Consider the following 22,248-nt stretch of genomic DNA (forward strand, 5'->3'; position numbering starts at 1 on the left):
TTCCCAGTATTCGTAAATCTACTGTTTTTTTATGTTACATGAATCCAGCTGGATTAAAAAGCTTCAAACCGCTACAGACTGCTGTTAAACTCCTTTAAACATGTCTAATTTACATCACTAGTTAAAAAAAAACAGCAAAACTAAAGAAATGGTACCATTTGATTGAAAAGTTCATGTTTTCCTCAGTTTTTAAATAAATCATACAAAAATAGTAATGTACAGTTTACAATCTGACATTGTCCTTTAAATTCTCAGTGTCTTGCAGCGAGTGGATATCTCAAAAACACTCGCTGGCTCATAACTAAATGACGTCTGACTCGTTTCAGATAATGCTGAGTGCCAAACAGTCCTAAGCCCCTGGCTCCAGTCCTTGGGGAGTCGCTCTGTCACCCTCCCTCCTTGGCTCAGCTGCTTCGCAAACAGACTGACTCTCCACAGATAATCACTCTCCCTCTCTCTCCCACTGGGTGCCCTCTGTCTCCTCGCTCCTCATCCCGTCTCTCAGGTTATCTTTGCAGTTCTCCGGGGGAGGAAAATAAACGAGTCCCTACGATCCCTCGCTCCCCTCGGAGCTCTCCGCCGGGGCTGGAGGCTCCTCAGACGTGGGGGACTGTGCTCCTCCTGGACCATCTGTACAAAAATACAGAAAAAAGACACAGAAAACTGTAAGTTTAAAAATGTGGATACAATTAAATATTGCTATATTATGTTAATAAGTCTCCAAAACACTGTATTGACTGTTCAAATGATAGTTTAAGTGCAATGAATTATGGCAGGGAGCACAATTTCTGTTGTGTTTGGCTACCAACCACTAGAGGGCAGTGTTGTCGTCTGTCTTCAGACTCCTTCATGATAATGCAACACTGACAATAAAGATCACAATCAGTGACACATGTCCATGAAACAGGCAGTCATAAAGGAGGTCATGCTTTTAATATTTACACATCTTGAGCATTTAAATAATGACAAAAACCATTCCCATGATTTCTGTCATCACAAAGCCTTACATAATGTAATTTCATCCCTTGGTACTGGCATTTTTTTTGATTTGTCACTTTGTTCTCTGTGTTGTGTTACAAAAAAAGGTGAAACCATTCATTCTTTCAGTGTCTTGACTGCTTGTCCCACTAAGGGTCACAGGGGTGTTCTAGCAAATCCCAGCTGTCATTGGGCGAAAGATAAGAAGGAAAATCTGGATCTAATAAGATATGAGCGTCACGTGAAGAAACTACACAAACATGTCTAGAACAACAAATACAAGCAGACAGGCATTTTAAAATTCAAATAAAAAGTCCACACTGTCTACAGGCGATCCATTCCTCATTAACATGCATCAGAAAATACTAATTCAGTCAAGACCACTTTGTCAAGAAACACACATGATGTGGTTTACAAATTTTCTGTTTATTAGCAGTGATTTATTTGCTGTCATTGATATTATTAATAATGCTGTGCTGGGATCCCCCCTGCCCTTCCACAAGCCTGTGTGGAAATCATCAAGTAGGAACAGCACAGGGGGAGAAGTAGCAATAAACCCAGAGCAGAGCAGGTATCAGTGACAACAGAATGACATTGATTGAGTCATATAAAGCATAGAGGAGGAGCTGGGGTGGAGGAGGGTTGCACAAAGCAGCTTGCAGAGGGAGCAGCAAAGCATAGCCAGGCTAGAGCAGTTTAGATATGGCAGCATGAGTGCAATTAGCCAATGGCGTACTTAGAGTGAATCAGCTGGCTGTCATCTGATGGCTTGGTGGGATCACCTGATCTTAAATATATGGCAGTGCTCGACTCTGCAGCCTGCCTGAACAAAGGCTAAATGCTCAATATTAGGGGTGTAACAGTTTTTGTGATCCTTTAAAAGTGAAAAAAAAATACATAAGGGGCATCTCAGATTATAAACCTGGGACTTTTAATTGTTTTATTGATTGATTGAACCCATACACAACCATGACCACAAAACCAAGGTACAAACTGAACCGTGACTTCAGTGAAGTACACCCCCACTCAGTGCTGATATCTTTGAAATGCCACAAATTTCACAAATTATACTATCCTGGGAGCTAATGTCTTATTTAAGGATTCCTAACTCCTCCTGGCTCTGCCATCGTTCACACACTAACTGGCTTCTTTTGACCTGGAGGCTGGACCACACGCACTTGTCACAAAAAAACTTGCAGCCTGCTGCCAAAGTTACTCAATGCTGTAAGCAAGCAGGAAGTGCTCTGTGGTAAAGAGGTAGACAAGTGTATGTACTTTATGTACTACGAGACTGATTTGAAACTCTTATTTTAAGATGGAAAACTAATATATCTTTGCTTTAGCCTAACCTTGCTTTTAAGCTAACCAGAGTCAAATTCCTTGTTACATAGGCATCCTTGGCTAAAAAAGCTGATTCTGATTCTTTAAGCAAGGATAATTAAACACTCTACTTTAAAATCTCAGTTTTAAACCAAGTTCCTGGAATCAAATTCAACATGGGCATAACTTTCCAAGAAAATAAGACTTTTCTTAGATTCAGCATAACACTTTAAGGAGTTGATGTTGTATATATACGCAAAATGTACAAAGACACTATATAGTATAATAGTTTGTTAGAAGGCAAGAAAAAAACAGATGAGATGAGAGTTTCAGAGCAAGTACCGCCAGAATTAGATTTAAATGTCATCGATATGATCTCTTTGATGAAGCATCATGCTCATTATCACGTTTCCATGCAGCCAAAAGCACACATCCTAACTATGGTTTATATTTGGTGAGCCTAATTGGCTTTCTCATGCCAGAGTCGTGACGAATGACTCAGTCTTACTCTGGCATGAATTAGCCAGTTAAACCCAATCCCCAAGTGGCAACCCAGGACTAAATCTGGCTCTGATGCTTCTAACTAGAGCTAACACTAAACCCAAAATCTGCCATATTCAACAGCTGTGGAGTGAATGTCACAGTCCTGTTTGTTCAGCTGCTTTGCATGTAGGGTGGTGTAATAAGCTAAGATTTCAACTTGAATTTTTGGGTCCTGTTTTGTTTCTTTTCTAATTTGAAATCTAAAATAGCAGTAGATCTATGTTTATTTATTGTTAGTCTAATGGTGTGCTTGAGTTTCATGTTGAAAATACCTGAAGTAAAATAAAATAAACCCAATGATTAAGAGAATATTACATTTCCAAAGCCATTGCCAATTATCCATCCATTATCTGCACCACTTGTACTGTTTGGGGTCTGGAGGGGGCTTGAGCAGGTCCCAGGTGTCATTGTGCAAGAGGCAGGAAATACTCTGGACTGGTGGCCAGTCAATCACAGGGCTGACATTCACACCTAGGGACAGTTTAGAGTCACCAATCATCCTAATGAGCATGTCTTTGGTCTGTGGGAGGAAGCCGGAGTAACCGAAGAGAACCCACGCATGCACAGGGAGAGCATAAAAGAAAACCAGGAACTCTCCTTGCTGTGAGGCAACATTTAAACCACTCCACCACTGTGCAGACCCACTGCCAATTATTTGAAGAAAATACTACTTTTTTGCCGATGAACCTGAGCAGACCAGAGTTTGCTAGCTTAATGGTAACACATGAGTGAAACTGCCATTAATCAGCAAACATATTTAGCAAATCATCCTGGTAATGTCAAATAAAGAACTATCAACTTCACTTGATGATATAAAACTCATTGTTTAAAAAATTATTACCTGAGCAGTTAAGGTGAAATTGTTTGTTTTCTACAGCCTGTAATGCTATATCACCTGACTCTGCCTCTTTTTTCTTCTTTTTGTGAGTTAATGGAGGTGGTGGGGAAACAGCTTTCAGAAGCACAGCTTCCACCTTCTGATGGAAGTGCCACATTACAAGTAGGAGCTGGTAAAAAAACAACGATTAAAAAAAAGTTTTTTAAAAGAAGACAATAGTGAGATAAGAACTGTTCCCATAAATTTATGAATACAAAAATCATGAGCCATCCCTGGTAGTGAGGAACCTTTCAAAGCTGATCGATTGTCCAGATTGGATTTCTAGAGGTTGTCATGGCAAGATGTTGATTACCAACTGGCTCCACTGATAGTGAAAGGCACGATCAGCTGCTTGTCAGGCCCAAATTATGTAGTTTACTCCTAAGGGGTGTTAACCAACTTTATAATATATTTTGTCGGCTGACTGGCCTGTAATAAACAGACAAAGTTTATCTAATCACCCCCACCCCAAAGGCTTGCTGCCCAGATGGGTATGAAATATATCACATGCCATGGATATGTGGCACATTTACCATGAAACCCAATTAGTAACATCTTTATGTATTTTAATTTCAAATTTTCATGACACTTGGAGTAGTCTAACTTTTTTGACTGAATGACTGAAAGGTGCACAGAGTCAGGAAGTGCTTTTCCGCTTTGTTCGACAGAAGCTGTACACAGGTGGGACTTCTCTAACTGAGTGGGTAACTTCACTCACGGTGCAAGAGTGTTTCATGCCCAAAGGCATTCTGGATAACTCTGCATGTTAAGAGATGAATGTCAACAAGTGCACTCTGAACCAGGATGAGCTCTTCCATAATCCCTCGCATATGGACATGGAGTACGATAGGCGGAACACATCTAACTGAGTCAGTAGCTTCATTCGTGGTGCAAAAGTTTTCAATGCCTGAAGGCATTCTTGGGAAACTCTGCAGATTAAGGGATACTCAGCTCGAGTATCTAGGCCTTACCTTTAATCTTAAAAACATCAATAGAGTTGCACAAAAGTCAAAATCACAGACATTTTGTGTTGTTCTCACTTTTGTTTACTGCACTAGCAACCTTGGCCCAAGCACATATTCAGACTGTTAAATTTCTTCTTCTTTTTCTACTTGTTTGAGTGTTGTTTTAACCTTCTGGACAAAGGTGTGAATCAGCAATCTGGCAGCTCAGCCCTTAAATCAGGGGTCATCAGCTACATTTGCACCAGCTCTTTCTTGGAAGATGCTGGAGGGGCCAGACTTCACAAAAACTAAAATTTGAAACATACTTTGGTCAAATCAATGTATTATTGTTCAATTCTTTTTTTCCTTTAGAAATGTAAATAATTAATTGCCTTTGGCAGTGATATAAGTCCAAATCACCTAAATTGCAACTGCTACTAGGGGGAAATTGCGTTATTTTGGCTGCATATCTCTGGGGCTAGCATGTTGTTACTGGGTTTGATGCTAAAATGCTGTGCTGTGATTGGTAGGAAAAATGGGCAGTGTGTTTATCATGCATCAAATTTACAACTAATGACTGACCGATGGATTTCTGTAAAATGGATTAAAAATTAAGCCAACGTTTCAAAGCCAATAAGGATTTTTAAAATAACTTACCCTAAATACCACACCATATCTTCCTCTGCACATTTTCTGATTTTGATCATCTTCTGGGGACCTGATGTGGCCCCTGGGTCGTGGTTGATCACTGCCTTAGATACTTGTTTACTTCAAGCTCATTTTACTTGTAAAAAGTTAAATGGCTTCCTTCACTCTGCAATTAAACATTACCAGATAAAACCTAATAATAAATACATTTACTTACTATCAAGTACAGTTAACTTGATTTACGCAAGTGTGGATAGATATCAGAGTGTGAGAGGTGTCGCATTAGAATTAGATGTGACGCTCCTTCACAAACAGTTTAACTGTTCCCTGCTGTGTCCCATCATCTGTTTAAATATTAGCATTTTAAATATCCTAACAACAACAATGACAGTTCAAATTAATCACAGCCTAACAGGAAAAGACAACATGGAATATTTTACCTTTAAGGGACAGCTCAGCCAGCTTCAGAGGCAGGTCCCCTGGGTTTACACCTGCTGGAGAGCCCAGGATGTCAGGGAGGGCGTTTCTCCTCCCCGAGCGTCCCGAGGAGGCAAAGTCCAACACTGGCTCTACTTCCGTCATCTCAAGACACCTCTGGAAAAAAGACAAAAAGAAGTAGGAATACAGTTGAGCAGCAGAGTTAGATCAGTGGTTTGAGGGTGCATCATTATAAAAAAAAGTGCTGCACCTGTCCACCTAAATTTTGTTGATTTTGATTTATACTTTTATTTAGATCCTCATTAGCCACTTCCAAATTAAAACTAGTCGTCCTAGGGTTTTAAACATGTCAAAAGTTCAAGGCAAATATTATATGCTATAAAGTAAATCACCTTCCAGGGCCATATTTCTGGAAACATCCAAAGTTAACCCAGGTTATTTTAATGACATCACTTTGTAAATGATTGATATAAAGCATTCGAGTCAAACAGAGGTCATCAGTGGCCGTTTATCCCGAAAAATCTGACAACGTGCCTAATCTGTGCAGTGATTTGAGCGCCAGCAGAAAAGATTTATCATTGGAGCGGAGGATGTGTCTGTCTGGTTTCATGGCAACCAGCAGCTGGGGAGCCAGCTCTGGGCTACACTGGTGACAGGCAGAATTACATCCCCTGTCACACATACACACACAACCAAATACAGCGGGTTGCTGTTGCTATGGCAACAATACAGAAAAGACACTACTGGCAGGTAAACATATGAGTCAAATCCATTCTCTCACTATCTCACTTTCCCTCCCTGGTCTTCCTCTTTTGTTGTGTTGTGCTTCGCTTTAAATAACTGTACCATTCTGTGCGGTAAAATCCTTCTCCCTATTGCTCGCTGGCTCCTCAAAGGAATGACATGTGAGGTAATGCTGCTAGAAACTCACACATGTACACACAAAGACACGCACAAGCTAGATCTGCAGAGAGCAGGGCCACAGGTTGGCCATCTGTTAGCCTCAAGTGCTGTTGAAGTGGAGCCATTGTACTTGTATAGCCACCACGGTGCATTGTGTGGCCTATTTTTGAGAGGAAATCAATGTGTGTGAACATGACGGTGCACAGAGTGGAGAAATGAGCAGGGAAAAGTCAACTCTATACTGTGGACTTCTGTGTGGCATGCACGTAGCTTGTTTTAAATCTAAATATAGTTTAAAAAATTAGAAAAATTACAAAAGTGATCGATAAAAGCAGAAAAATGCTATATGTTCAAAAATCTATGCCTAGAAAGCCCAGGGAGTTCATGTCCATTCTGCTCTGGAGCACTCTTGGCTTTACATCACATAATGAACATACAGTAGGACAGTAATAATTAATGCACTTATGGTTTATTGATGTCAAAATGCTGATAAACATTTAATGTTGTGAAATGTAAAACAACTCAGCCAGAGTCCCATCACGTGCATGAGCAAGGACTGTTGTACTGAGGTCAGTGTAACCCCACTGGACTCAATGAAACCGTACTATATACACCGTTAAAAGCTCAACACATTTAAACATGAAGACATGCAGTTCCCATAAAAAGTACCTCCTCTGATGTTTTAAACTTTTATTGATTTTATGAATCAATCATGTTCAATAAAATTTGGAATTTTCACCGAAAAAAATCACAAAAAAACTTTGTCAAAGAATAAACTGATTTACACAAAGTATTTTCAATTTAAAAAAAGGGTCAAATAAGTGATCACATAGAAACCCACCCCCTTTAGAGTGACTGACCTTGTTCAACAGAGGTCCACCCAATTGATGCTTGTTTTCTCACAGTGAGTGAAATGGGGAACACCTGAGTCTAGTGAATGTGTCTCAAGTCCCTGTAGTATAAAGACACCTATATCTGGAAGGTCACGTCCCTTGTTAGTCAATATTCCTGGCTACCATTACACCATAAAGATAAAAGGATACTCTGAGCAACTCACAGAAAAGGTTATTGAAAGGTTTAAGTCAGGGAATGGATACAAAAAAATTCCAAGGCACTGAACATCCCACGGAGTTCAGTTAAATCCATCATCAAGAAATGGAAGGTATATGGCACATGTGTAAATCTACCTAGATCAGGATGTTACACAGAAATGGTTCAAAGAAAACAAGGTGAATATTCTGGAGTAGTCGAGTCAAAGCCCAGACCTCAATTCAATGGAGAATTTGTGGCTGGACTTGAAAATGGTTGTGCACGCCTGATCCCTATGCAACCTGACAGAGCTTGAGCAGCTTTGCAAAGAAGAATGGAGTAAAATTGTGTGTCCAGACATGCAAGCCTGATTGAGACCTATCCACACAGACCCAGTGCTGTGATTGTAGCAAAAAGATGTATCTACTAAATACTGCCTTGAAGGGGGTGAATCTGTATTCATCTTGACATTAAAGAGTTTTTACCCCTTTTTTGTGAAAAAGGCCAAATTATATTGACCAGGATTTATTTATAAAATAGAACAAATTGGCAAAACATCCAAGGGGGTAAATACTTTTAAGTGCATATGCCCATAAAAAGATCACAAGAAGCAACTCCACAACATCATGCTGCCACCATCCACTATAATGCCACACATAATGCTAATTCTGAGATCAGAACTCACTTTATAGTAGCATCAGTGATCAACAGTAAGATCAGATTAGCTCAGACTGATGAGCAGTGGTCAGAACACACTGTCAACTTTTCCTCCATGTACAGATGTAATACTCTAGATGTATTGGTTTGATTAGTGACCATGTTAACTGGTGATTTTCAGCCAAGTTAGTTTGTAGATGTTACAGCAGCTGATGAAGACAGAAAGAGATCTTGCGAATGTCTCTTGATTTGAAACACTAATGTCTTTTTTATGTTTTTCTATTTTATAACACATCATACTCATGGGGAGGACTGTGGACTTGATTTAGTTGTCTTTGAAACTTTTTGTAGTGGGAAAAATAATAACTTAATAAAAAGCTTGGATTTAGAAGTCCTCTTCTTAAGCTTCTTATGAGAGAAACAAAAACAACAGATCCATATAGCTTGACCTGAAGACTGCACCATTTCTCAAATCACTGCATTAAAGAGACAAAAAATATGTACTTAAGTTATTTTCTGGCTGTTTTTCAACATTTGAAGCTTGATTGTAGTTTACATCATCTCTTTGCATCGTCTTCTTTGTAACGGCTAAAGAAATCAACTGTAAAATTTTTTTGCGTAACAGCAGTTGCATGATTAGGTCAGACTGATTTTGGGAATCTTCCACCTGTCAGAGTACCTGGCACAGTCTCTACTGCAAACATAAACAGTTTATTGTGGATCAGTTATATGATTTTACTCATATTAAATGTTTGTTTTGAACAGTGGCAATTCTTTAAACCCTTTCAAATGTAGTTTCGTTCGTGCAATAGAAAAATATGAGACCTCAGAGAGCTCTATGTTCTCTCTAATTCCAGGTCTTTGGATTGAAGTGCTCTCTAGTGAACCATTCAGTAGCTGCTGCAGTATTTAACTCTGATATTACTGCAGACATCCCGGGCAGCCAGACCAGTGTACCACATTTCTTTCATGACAAAGCCGCTCTTTGGGGCCCAGAGTTCAAGTTCAAGTCCAACAATAGGAGGGTAATCGGAGCTAAGCCGGGAAGAGTTTCCCCCTCTCCTTCCTGCCTCAGACTCTTTCTAACAGGCTTGTTAAGTTAAACAACTGATTATCAATGGAAACCCCAGATTCCCCTGCTAATCTGGATAATTAAAACTACTACTGGCTTGGGCTGGAATACATCCAGGTCTATTTTTAACTTTTATTGAGTAACAGAAATCCACCGTCTCTTGGCTGGGAACATCTTTAAGTACAATGGATGAGGATTTCAGTTTATGTTTTCAGCCATTAACAGGAAATAAATAGATATTATTTAAATCTAATACTATTGATGATAACTATAATTGTTTTTCTTGCCTACTTTAATGAACACAAATACAATATCAAATTGAAAAAAGTGAAAAGGGCCTGAATACTAAATGAATGCACTGTGTATTAAGGCATTGACACATGTGCCCACATTATTGACAAGCATCAGGACAAGGTGCTGCTGACAGTGGGAATGCTCTCACTTCAGATCTGCCTCCTGTGACTGACTGTCTTCGTCGAGTGTCAGTTGTACTTAAAAAATCAAACTGACAACATATTGTCACATGCTCTTTACCAATATGTGTTTTCATACAGATGCTAACGAATCAATATGGCTGTAAATGTTGTGATGGCCAAGAGGTGGCAGCAGGACAGCTGAACCACTTGATGCAGTGCTTGCTTTACATCACTACAAAATGCTCGTAACATGATGAGAAAGTCTATCAGCTGCTAGCGAGACAGAAAGAAAAGATACTGGATTATTTCAGCCTTCTTATGTTTTATTTTAAAAGACCTGAGTCGTACTATGTAGTAACAAGGAAGGCTTCAGTAAGCTACTTTATGAGTGTGAATAACACTGTTTAGTACCTGCTCATTAGTTCATTACAGGAAATGCAGTGCCTTTGTTTTACACATATGTAAAAACAAAAACACATTCATGCAAGATACAAAAGAGGGGGCTATTTCAAAGCTATTAAAAGTTAAAAAAACATGAATTGCATTTATTAATAGCTCAGTAATTATAAATGGGATAATTTAATTTACTCCTAGGATCTCTTAGGACTTAAATTGTAAGTATTTTAAAGAGTAGGGTCCTAAAAACTTTTCTTTTGCAGTTGTCCTGTACAATTAGGTAACATTTTTATTTTTTCGAACATCAACGTACAGTAATATATCATGAGGCTGTTAGAAATATCCAGCTCTAGAGTGGCAGCAGTGTCACCTGTAGACGGGATATATATGCAGGAGACAGACTCTGCATACAGAGTGCTCTGTTCTCATGATTATCATGACCTAGAATTTCTTGGTTATTAGTATTATCATGGTTTGTTATAATTTGCTGAAGATGTTCAAAACCAATGATACTTCATATAGATAATATTAGGTTTTAAAGAGAAAAAAATGTACAAATAAAATAAGCGGCTTAGCTCAATAAACACCTTTAGTTTGTATAAACATGAAAACCTTGCATTAAAAAATGTATTTTAATATGGTTGTCACAATTGGATACCAAATGCTTTAAATCACACATCTGCCTTTTTTGTTTTTGTTTGAAAGGGCAGTAAACCTATTTTACCTATTTTTCCAGCCCAAAGCTCATTATCAAACTTAGTCCATCCATCCATCCATTTTCCATATCGCCTATCCTGCTGGAGGTCGCAAAGCCTATCATAGCTGTCATTGGGTGAGAGGCGGGGTACGTCCTGGACTGGTTGCCAGTCAATCACAGGGTTGACATTTAGAGATAGACAACCATTTGGCTAATGATTCTTATTGTGGGACTAACTACAAAGTTAGGGAACACTTTCATGGATAATCTGAGCAAATGAGGAGCTGCTAAAGCCAGTGAGTGTATCCTACTTCATAAGTCACAGATTTTTAGAAGTTAGAAGAAGTTAAAGAGGGTGAATGATATTATAATGTGACAAAAAATATTGCTCATATTTGTTATACTTAAATGTGCAGTATCAATGGCAACAACAACAACAGCAAGCGTGTTTATGAGTCCGATCCCAAATAGAACATCTGTTTAGTAACTTTGATTAAGCTGTCCGGATTAAACTCAGAGCAGTCAGTGACCCTTCATCTGAACAGGTTTATTTTAGCTGATAATCCAACCACTGTTTAGATGGGATTAGCTTGTCAAGAAAATTGACCTAGATACTCTGATGTCCACTCGGGCTCGCTGCAGAGAGAGGAGCCGAGCCGCAGGTAGGTTACGCAACAAGGTATGGTTATGAAAGCCTTCTGATTAAAGAAATGTCAGGGGTCCGTTTACAGGCACAATGCTGGGAAAAGAAAGGCACTCTGTCTCAGGTTTTCATTAGAGCTACAACACTGATGGATCTGAGATGTAACAATGGCTCATTCATACTTAAAACTGCAACTAAGGCTGGGAAATAAAAAAGGTTTTTAAGACAGTAAAGGGTAGACACATATAGCTTATTTTCATATAGTTTATGTTGCATAAAAATAACAGTACATGTTTCTTCATCTGGACATCAGTGAGTTTACTGGGGAAACAGAGAATGGAAATGGGGGGAAATATTCAGGCTTACTGCTCTGTAAAATGACTGTTCACAATAAGGACCACTAACAGTATATATGCTGCTTGAGCACATCATTATATCCTTTTACAATTCTATTTAATCTAGAAGAATTTATTTTATAAGAACTACAGCCTGATGGTTTCATACCTCAGCTAGCTTACCAACCATTGTTCATATTCTGCAGTATTTCTATTAACATTAACATCAGTCTAGAGCAGTGGTTTCCAAATGGTTTGGCTTCAGGTGAGTCTAGATGTGCAGTGAGAATTTGTACAAAGCAAGGCAACTTTATTTATATAGTGCTTTTCATGCATCAAAGCAGTTAAATGTGCTTTATATAAGTAAAAGAAATCCCAAACATCCTTTAGAAGACAGTAGGAGATGGAAATATACAAATAAAATAAAAATACAGTGCAGGCTGAATAAAAAATCTAATCAGTTATCCTTGGGGCAGAGTGGACATTTGTACAAAGTTTGATAAAATCTCTCAAAGCATTCTTGGGATACTGTGTTCCCAAAAATTGGCCTGATAGATGAACAAATAAAAACCAAAAACCATAAAAAGCAAATCTAATACTGGGTCATTTAAAGTTTTTGATAATCAAAAAGAGCATGCAACCTCCTGTACATTGTCTAAATTGCACAAGTTCATTGGCAACATCTGGAAAAATGATTGGAACTGGTGATTTAAGATATGACTTGGTCCACATCACCCAGCCGTGACTGCTCACAACACATGGACCTCCGTAATCTGACAGTAAATTGTACTTGGACCCTGGTCTACCTTCAGACTATGTAAACAATCATGCAGCTAAAATTATTCTGTCATATGTTGTCATTTGGACATGAAGGAAAGGAAAAAAAAGGCCCTTTCACTCATGTCTCCTTCAAGTCTGTCATATCTCTGCACCCCAACAGCCCAGCACATTAGCTGTTGAAAGGTAATTTTGTGCACAGCAGCTCAGGGTCATCGTCTCTGATCAAACCTTACAGAGCTCTCAGCACGCTGAGTGCGACTCTATTCACAAGGAGTCTTGTGCCGTTTCAAAAGAGCGCCTGCTTTATAAATGGAAATACAAGTCCAAGGACTCTGAGTGAGAATGCTCGTCTGCACAGACACTTTGACTGAGAATGAATGGAAGCTTTCAGCACCACGGACAGCGACAAACACTCAGAGCTGCTCACAGCTCCATATCCTGGACTTTGTGCTGCTGTTGAACACAACAAAGACACACTGCCCTGTCTGTTGTGTGGAGAAAATGGCAAAAACAAGCTCTATTCATGAACTTGGTGGGTAAATATTTTTCCAGTATCCACAAAAATTACACAACCTGCAGACCTTTGTCCACACAATTTTCTCAGTTTGCCCATGTTAACTGGTGTTCAAATGTGTTTTCTCAATGTTTCATTTTCTAGATATACTTGGGACATATCTGATGCACTTGTTTTTATATCATAATGACAAAATAAAATAAGAGCCTTCATTATTTCTCTTGATCTTAAGTCAACAGCATCCTAAAACAAACCGCTGTCAGCAGAGGAGAGAATGTAGCAGAGGTTGGTCAATTCCTGTGGTTTTCTCTGCTGCAGCTGATAAACTTTAAATCTGCTCACCTATTGTTTTACCAAATAATTAAGAAGCCTCTCTACCTCTTTACACTCAGCATACCTGTCAATATAGCAGACTCACAATGAGAAAACTTTTAATATCAGAAGAGGGAGGCGGTGAAGTCAGCAAGGCCTGAACAACGCTCATTCTTAAACCTCGGGAGTCAAAAATCCTGTCGCATGAGGACTACTTTCATCACATAATTGCAAAAAACAAACTACATTTTGTGCTGCCTTCACTTCAAAGGTGCATTTTTTTGTAACTCTCTACCAGTCTTTGTTTGGTGTCAAGAGGCAGAGTAAAACAGGAAATATGGTCATCTGAATTTGATTTAAAAATAAATTTTACAAAAGGGTGCTGTTGTCCTTATTGTGCAGGACTGCTGCAGATAATTCCCTCATAAATTCTGCATTTTTGAATCTGCTGTTCATTTCTACATGCTGGTGCCAAAAGTGGAGACAAAGAGACAGAGGTTGAGAGAAGTTGTATCTTTTTCTGAATTTTTGGTTAGAGGCTGTGAGTTTTTACAGGATGGTGAACATCGAAGCAGTCATTTTCTCTTGCTGTAATATTTCACCACTCATAACTCAGCTAAATTTCATCATATCAGAACAAGGTTTCATGTGCTTGAGTACCAACCCAAACACACTGGCAGTTGTATTTTTTAAAGTATACACAGCGCCACCTTGTGGTAAGAGAAATTGCTTCTTGTTGATTGTTTCCTGATCCACTCTAGTTGATCAAATCTCACTCAAATTCACTTAGGCACATCCTAGGAGGTGTACCTTGCTTGATTTTGAATAACAAAACCAAACGTCTATGGCAATTTTTTTGTTTGCCATGAATCAGGAGGTAGAGGGCCCTGTGCTGGACAGTTGTGGAAAGGTAAAGCTCTCCATTTACCAGTCAATCTACCTCCCAACCCTCACTTACAGTCATTAACTCTTGGTAATGAGTGAAAGGATGAGATCGCAGATACAAGCAGCTGAAATATGTTTTCTCTGAAGTGTGGCTCGGCTCAGTCTTAGAGATAGGGTGAGGAGGGAACTACAAGTAGAGCCACTGCTCCTTCGAGTAGAGAGGAGCCAGTTGAGGGGGTTCAGGCATCTGATCAAGATGCCTCCTGGATGCCACACTGTGGAGGTCCCCCAGGCATGTCCAGCTGGGAGGAGACCTCAGGGAAGACCCTGAATGTGCTGGAGGAATGCTGTCTGGCCTGGAAACACCTTGGGATTCTCCAGAAGGAGTTGAAAAGTGCTATTGGGGAGAGGGATGTCTGGGTTGACTTGCTAAGCCTGCTACCACAGTGACCCTGGATAGGTGAAAGAAGATGGATGGATGAAACAGGAAGTAGTTTTTCATGAGCTTACTGTACTTGTAAAATAAGCAGAGCTCTTGAGGATAAAAAGTTATCAAAAAAGTTGAACTAAACTCAAAGGGCATGGTCATGGTGGCTCATGTAATTTAGATGTCTGACCATGTCATTAAAGTCACTGGTTGGTAAAATTCTGCTAAAATTAGCCTCCGCACATCCTAATGGGTTGGCTTTACCCAAATTTGGGTAATTTTTGGAGTTTCCAATTTTACAGTCCTTTTCAAGACTTTTAAGTTCAATCTTGAGATTGGCAGACGCTTGTTTGGTTTTGCTAGATTTTCATTGATCAATGAATGTCAGTTTTTTCAAAAATACAATTTACTATTAAATTCAATTGACTGTCCAGGCCTAGTTTCTAGATTTCAAAAAGAGAAATACATGCAGCTCTTTTCTCTCCAAACAGCTAACAGTGATGGATTTCAGTTCACTGAGCCAAGCAGGCTGTCCGGCCTGCTGCCTGAGGCTGACCTCTATTCTGCTCCTCGTTGGTCTAACACTCACAGCGTGACAGAGACACACAGACACAGTCTCACTGCACAGCTTCATTACAGCCCATTCATCACAATTCAGAGCATCAAATACCTAAACTGGCAATGATTAGACGGCACATTTTCAGATTTTCAGGCATCATTCAGAGAGACCTTTATGACGACATTGGCTCCTTTTTTAATTGCTTAATTTTTCAGCTACAAAGCAATCAGTTTTCTTAACCTTTCTTCATAAAATGCAGTCAAGTTTTCTCACTCCACTCAGAAGACTTCAGTGTCCACATTAGGGACCTGCTGATCCAGTCCTGCTGTCAGATATCATTCAGGTAAACACTCAGCTAGACTGCATCATGACAACAGGATAATCCATAGGCTGATCTATAAAGCAGTTCTATGCTTGCCCATACAAGTGCTATCTAACTGCCTTTAGTTCTGCTGTAGTTCTGTGCACAGCATGGAGGAAGCTAACATTCATTGTCTGAATGGAGAAAACCGGTAATCACAGATAACAGTACCAGTCAATTTAGGTGGTAAAAATGCTCACAAATGTTTGCTAACCACTTTTAAACAGCCATCTAAAAAGAGGAATAAGCAGGTATAACAAAACACACCAAGAAAAGTCAACTACGGGTGCAGTAGCAATGGAGTGACAAGACCCACTGACTTCTCACTCTCCTCAACTTCTCTGCTCAGTTTTTGAAAATCCTCCAGATGCAAAAGTAGAGAGGGTCCTGTATTTACCTGAGCTTTTCTGCAGTTCATCACTGACAAACACCAGTTGTGATTTTGCTGAAGTAATATACACTTAAGCCAGTGTTCTCTACCTATACATATCCACATATAGCCTTTAATCTGCTGTTTTACCAACAACTATTGAAGGTGTCACAGCACACTACATACATACATAAAAAGTATGATACCTTAAAAAGGCTCTACATATTTTATTCTCCTTATTACAGTGTATTAATCTTATCATAACCTGGAGATACAACTACTTGATTGTGTTTTGCTCTTTATTTTGCATCGTTTTAAATGTAATTTTCCTTTTTTTCATGTTGTCTTGTTTAAAGAGCTAAAGGGTAATTTCCCAACATCCTGTTCTTTCAGTTCACTCTACCACCATCAGGCCGCTGCTTTATAGTGCCCCCCTAGGATAACAAACTATTTTTCAAAATCTTTCATTCCCTCCCGTTTTAAACCTTGATAGTATTCACATGGAACGAAAAACTTTTAAAAGCTGTTTTACTCCTTGTTCAGTGTTTACCCACATCGTAATTTATACCAGTGATTCTCAACTGGTTGGACCCCAGAACCCACAACCTCCTACAGAGAAAGGGACCCCAATTTTGAAAAGGTTCATCCACTCAAAACCTTTTTGCAAGCTTACTCCATTTTCCCAAGACAGCATGGAAATTTGGTTATTTCCTGAAGATTTTCCTTGTTATCTTGGGAAACTGGCTGGTTTATCTAACAAAAAGGAGATACACAAATGGAAAACTTGAGATAAATACTGAAATCACAGGAAAACTGAAAAAATACAACTCTGGTTTAACTGTATGCCCAATGGGGCTTCTTTACGTAGAAAATTTGTTAACTTTTGTGACCCTCTGGAATTCGCTTCGTGACCCATTTTTGGGTCCTGACACACCAGTTGAGAACCACTGGCTCATTACAGTTTTCCTAGATTAGTGGCCAGTTCATTTAATCCATTCATACTATGAATGTAGATGTATGATACAATCTGCAATGCAGATGTTGTTGCTAAAACGTGAAATTTAATATCTGCCTGCCTCTGTAAGTCAGGGCTACATGAGGGGGTCAGTGTGCCAGTTAGCATATCTGCCAGTGCACTGACTATTTAGTTTTTATTGCACAAAAGGGAAAATATAAAATAAACATACGTAAACATCTTAACTTCAATTATCAAATGATTGTTTCTAAAGCATTCTTGTAAATTCACACAGTGTTTTGGCTGAGGCTCCTCTGCACCAGAGTAAGGATATGATAGCTCATTATAGCCCGTCTACCTTCTTCTTTTTTATTTTACAGCATGTGAGATGAGGGAAAAAAACTATTTAACTATATAGATTACGTGATCTGCTTTTTCTCTACTTAATGCAACAGTCCTGCTAAACTGTGTTGTATTTTGAAATTATGTGATGCTTGTTGAATTAGGGTCATGGAGCAACCTGTTGATTATGTTTCAATCCTTATGTTTATATTGAAGCCTGAGATTTGACTATGAGCTGTGACAATGTGACCCTTAAATGCTAAATACCTTTAACTACTACAGACCAAAAGATTATGTGAGCGGTGCTTATTACCACAAATAGTAATACTATTTCAATGATGACATCCACAACATGTACTTGTGTACCTGAGTGCTGGCATCTTTCCATACTTGTGACCACATTTTATAACACACAGACAATGTGATGGTGAACCACAAAAGCCTCTGCATTCTGAAGCAGACAATTACGTTTGTATTGCACATCTAGTCTTACATCAACATAAACAAGACAACCACAGTGAGCCACAGAAGGTTGGATTCAGGAAGGCTTAATAAAGAAGTAAAGAAGAGTAAAAGACCCCTTACAATAATCCAGGATAAGTCATTCTCTCAACACAGCCTGATCAGAACAAATCCATCCCCTATACATCATCCGGGGTGTGCTGTATTTGTGCAGACATCCCTGTGGTTGGAGTATAAGTCTCTGAGTGAGGCTGAAGGGGTTAAGGTCAGAGAAACGAATAGAAACTGCAGAAGAAGTGATGTTTACACAGCCGGCACAGACACGAGAAGTTTAAGATGAATAAATAATGCCTGGGATTAAGTCTCCTGCTATTTTTAGCGTCTTATAGCCTGTGATTATTCCCTGTCCTTTTCCCCACTTTTTCCACTCTTATCCTAAAGCTTAACACGCTCTAGCTGCCATGGAAACGGCACCATTGTTATAAAGGCAGCTATACAGTGGAGGAGGGGAGCAAAGGAAGAAGAAGCAGACTATCTTCGTAATGCACTGTTTTTCTGCTCAACAAGGTGGCCTTTGTTGTGTTAACTTCATATTTGACATCTATGTTTATTTTGGGGGAACTGCAGGTATAATGATAGTAATGCAGAGAAAATGTATGCTATGAAGAACACAGCATGAAGGCAGATCTTAGACATAATCATGGTGACTGTGGAAGCTGTTTGGGCCGAAAAGTGCAACATTTATGGCGGAAATTTGCTAAGATTAGGTGCATTTCTGGCTTTTCATTGATATTTCAAGATAAATTGATGTAAGTTCAAATGGGATGGACACAAGTTCTCAGTCACATAGATAGATTAAAAGATTCAGGTGTTTCAATGAGGCCTATTGCCACAGGTGTGTAAAATCAAGCAAAATTTGCGATAGAAAATGGGACTTTCTGAAGAGTTCAGGGACTTGGTACTGTGATGATGCCAATGTGCAATGAGATGCTTCATCCCTGCAGAATTTTACACAGTCAACTTAAGTGATATTATTGGAAAATAGAAACATTTTGGAACAACAGCAACTCAGCCACACAGTGAAAGACCGTGTAAAACCACAGAGCGGGGTCAACGACTGCTAAGGCGCCAGTGCTCTCCTGATTCCATAGCTGAAGGGTTCTGAAATTGTTTGATTTTTACTAGAATCATATCAAGGTTGTCATTTCTGGCATTCTGACAAGCATTGATTTCTCTACAGAAAAAATATCAAGATATACCATGCATCACCATTCAGCAAAATAAAGAAAAACATCAAGATGTGATTTGGGTCTTTATCATCCAACTGTAGAGTGAATGATCACGTAAAAAAAAAAAGTGACTGAGAAGAAAACTAAAGAAACAGAACCTGCATAATTCATTATCTTCCCATGTACAGGTGCAATGAGGTCAAATATGCACAGCAGCTGTAAGGTAAAGCAGGGTTCTCTTCAGAACAGTGTGTTTTTTTTCCTAAGCAGCAGCAGCAGCATTAGAGAGAGGAGCAGAGACATGAGACTGATCTAATGAGACAGCGTGATCACAGCCTCCCTTCAGATCTCACAAACATCCCAGGCACATCTTTCCGTCTTTTCTGCTGATCCACACAACCCTTTTTCTCACTATGACTGCCTGCTTTCATGTCTCAGAAGCCAAAAATGGATCAGCAGAGGCTTTTACTTTGTAGATAATATGCTTTAGGGAGGCAGGGTCTTAACACAAATCTCCAAGGCCTTGTGCTACAGGTCTGTGCAGGAATAACACAGGTGATCGTTTGATGGGTGAACTAACTCAAAATCAAAGATCCTCTACTTGAAATCAACCTCTCACTCTTTTCTGAGTTTTTATCCTTAGAAGCAGCACCATACCCTTCTATTTCTTTTCTTTGTTTTCCAGTGGTTGTATCTTCAATCAAAATATTGATATGTGGAAAACATTAAATTGCAGAATAAACACATTTTAGTAATTGCAATATAGGACTGACAGGTGAACCAAGCTTTGCATTTTCAACTAGCAAAATGAAACAGCAACTGTATGGTTTCAGTGATCTCTTCAAATGTGATTGGTGTATGGTCACTGAATTTTCATCTCTTAGCATGCAATGCACATTTTGTAAAACTATCTTAATTCTGGGGGTTTCATGTTATAAAAAGAAACAAAACAGTACAAAGATTTTGATTCCCACTTTCCTGGAGCCCATGTTGCTGCATGAGCTACTTTTACTTCTACTACCTATAAAAGTGCAACAATACAGTGTATCATTTATAGTCCGGTAAGATATGGCAGTGGTTTCAACCATTTTTCCCCAATGCACATTTACAATTAAGCCAAAATGTCAATACATACCATACTCATGCATACCATATCCATATCCATGCACAAATAGCCTCTTTAACACATGATACAGTGTGCACCATGGTAGACAATTAAGGAACCACTGGGGCATAGCATGGTACGGTATGGAACAGTATGGTATGGTGCAATACCATGGTCATATTGTGCTGTGAAGAAGTATTGCATAGTATTGGCATATTTGTCAAACTTAAATTTTCCAAATCATCAAAGAAATCGTAATATTAGATTCAAGAATGATGAGAAATAATGTCATTGACATATATCAGCTTGGAAAGGATTACAAAGCCATTTCCAAGGCTTTGGGACTCCAGAGAACCACAGTAAGAGCCATTACCCACAAAAGGAGAAAACTTCAGTGGCCAACAGTGGTGAACCTTCTCAGGAGTAAGAAAAAATTTCTCCAAGAGCACATCAGCGACTCATTCAGGAGGTCACCAAAGAACCCAGATCAACATCTAAAGACCTGCAGGCCTCACTTGACTCAGTTAATGTCAGTGTTTGTAATTCAACAATGAAGCCCTGTTCACAAGGGATTAGTATTACCTATGGATCCCTTGTAATTTGTGTGAATTGTCCATGTCTGTAATACTTGCAATACTTGCATGCAATTTGACATCTCTGTAATTTAGGGTGGTAACTATGTGTTTTTTATGGTCTGTGCAGGTTTTTCTGGTCGAGAAAAAAACTGCGTTGGAGACACATGTAGGCCATTAGAGTGCTATGTTGACAAAATACTTTATTTTTCTTGATTTAACATACACGTACACACTGCTGCTCTCTTAACACATACAGTGCTTCTTCTTCGCCTTCTACAGCTTCTCTTTTACTGTGCCTGATCTTAAATCAGTATTATGTACTTGTACATTTCATGTATAACGCAATTTACATTTTGAAATGTGTCACTAGACATTCAGTGATTAGGCTGCAACCGCTGATCTGCATGCAAAGGGTTATTTTTAACCCTCAACCCCAAATAAATAAGGTGCAGATTAACAGTGATCAATTCCAAAAATCTTATTACAGGTAACAAAAGGGGGTCATATTTAACATGAGACAGCTCACATTAATGTGCTCGACTTTCTTCTCCCTCTTCTTTTCTGTGTGATCACCCAGAGACACCCATCTGACAGGCACAACCTTTGTCAACAATTGTTTACTAGTTTATAAAATTATAAGATTATAAAAATGTTGTTACATTTTGGCCCATGTTCATTATTCCAACCTCTGGTTAACAGTATGTGTATGATGGCTACGTACATAAACACCACCTGAAAATTGAAATGCGCACAACATTGCATTTTTGTATAGAATTCAGAAATTGAAAAGTGTGTTTTCATCATTACTGTCAAGCAGCGCCACCATGATTTCCTTGAAAAATGTCAGAAAATTTGAATACACTATGGACTTTGTTTACCCTGTGAATGCACCACAGCAAACACCCGTTTCAATCCTGTGCAAATTTGCACTTAAGAAAGAGACTGGGCAAAAGTGGCATCCGGGGTGAAAACCACAAGGGCGCATCTCACACTTGACAAAAAATATCTTGATGATCCCAGAGACTTTTGGCAAAGTTTTCTGTGGACTGTAGAGATAAAAGTTAAACTTTTTCAAAGCCATGTGTGCCACTACATCTGGTGTGAAACTAAAGCATTTCATACAAAGAACATCATACCAGCAGTCACACATGGTGGTGGTAGTGCAATGGTGTGGGGCTGCTTTGCTGCTTCAGGAAGTATCTGCTCAAAAACCCTCCAATGTGATTTAATCAAATAAATTCTGCACAGACGGGTGGACCAAAATTCCTCCACAACAATGTGAAAGACATATCACGAGTTATTGCAAACACTTGCTTGTAGCTGTTGCTGCCAAGGGTGGAACAACCAGTTATTAGGTTTATGGGGCGATTACTTTTTCACATAGGGCCAGGTAGATTTGGATGGCTTTTTCTCTTAACAAATGAAACCATCATTTAAAATGGTATTTTGGAATTACTCAGGTTACCTTTGTCTAAT

At 39.1% G+C, this 22,248-nt stretch overlaps 1 protein-coding gene across 1 annotated transcript in view; it reads right to left on the reverse strand.

Moving 5' to 3' along the window:
* Positions 1 to 298: 298 nt before the first annotated feature.
* pkib (protein kinase (cAMP-dependent, catalytic) inhibitor beta) overlaps positions 299 to 22,248 on the reverse strand; it is a 49,902-nt gene continuing 27,952 nt past the window's right edge. The window contains exons 2-3 of the mRNA XM_041809681.1: positions 5,751 to 5,904; positions 299 to 630 (exon numbers count right to left, since the gene is read on the reverse strand). Coding sequence (XP_041665615.1) covers positions 548 to 630; positions 5,751 to 5,892 — 225 coding nt within the window. The 5' untranslated portion in view covers positions 5,893 to 5,904 and the 3' untranslated portion in view covers positions 299 to 547. The remainder of the gene's footprint in view (positions 631 to 5,750; positions 5,905 to 22,248) is intronic.

The sequence above is a fragment of the Cheilinus undulatus genome, linkage group 16, assembly GCF_018320785.1.
Source record: "Cheilinus undulatus linkage group 16, ASM1832078v1, whole genome shotgun sequence".
NCBI classification, from domain to species: Eukaryota; Metazoa; Chordata; class Actinopteri; order Labriformes; family Labridae; genus Cheilinus; species Cheilinus undulatus.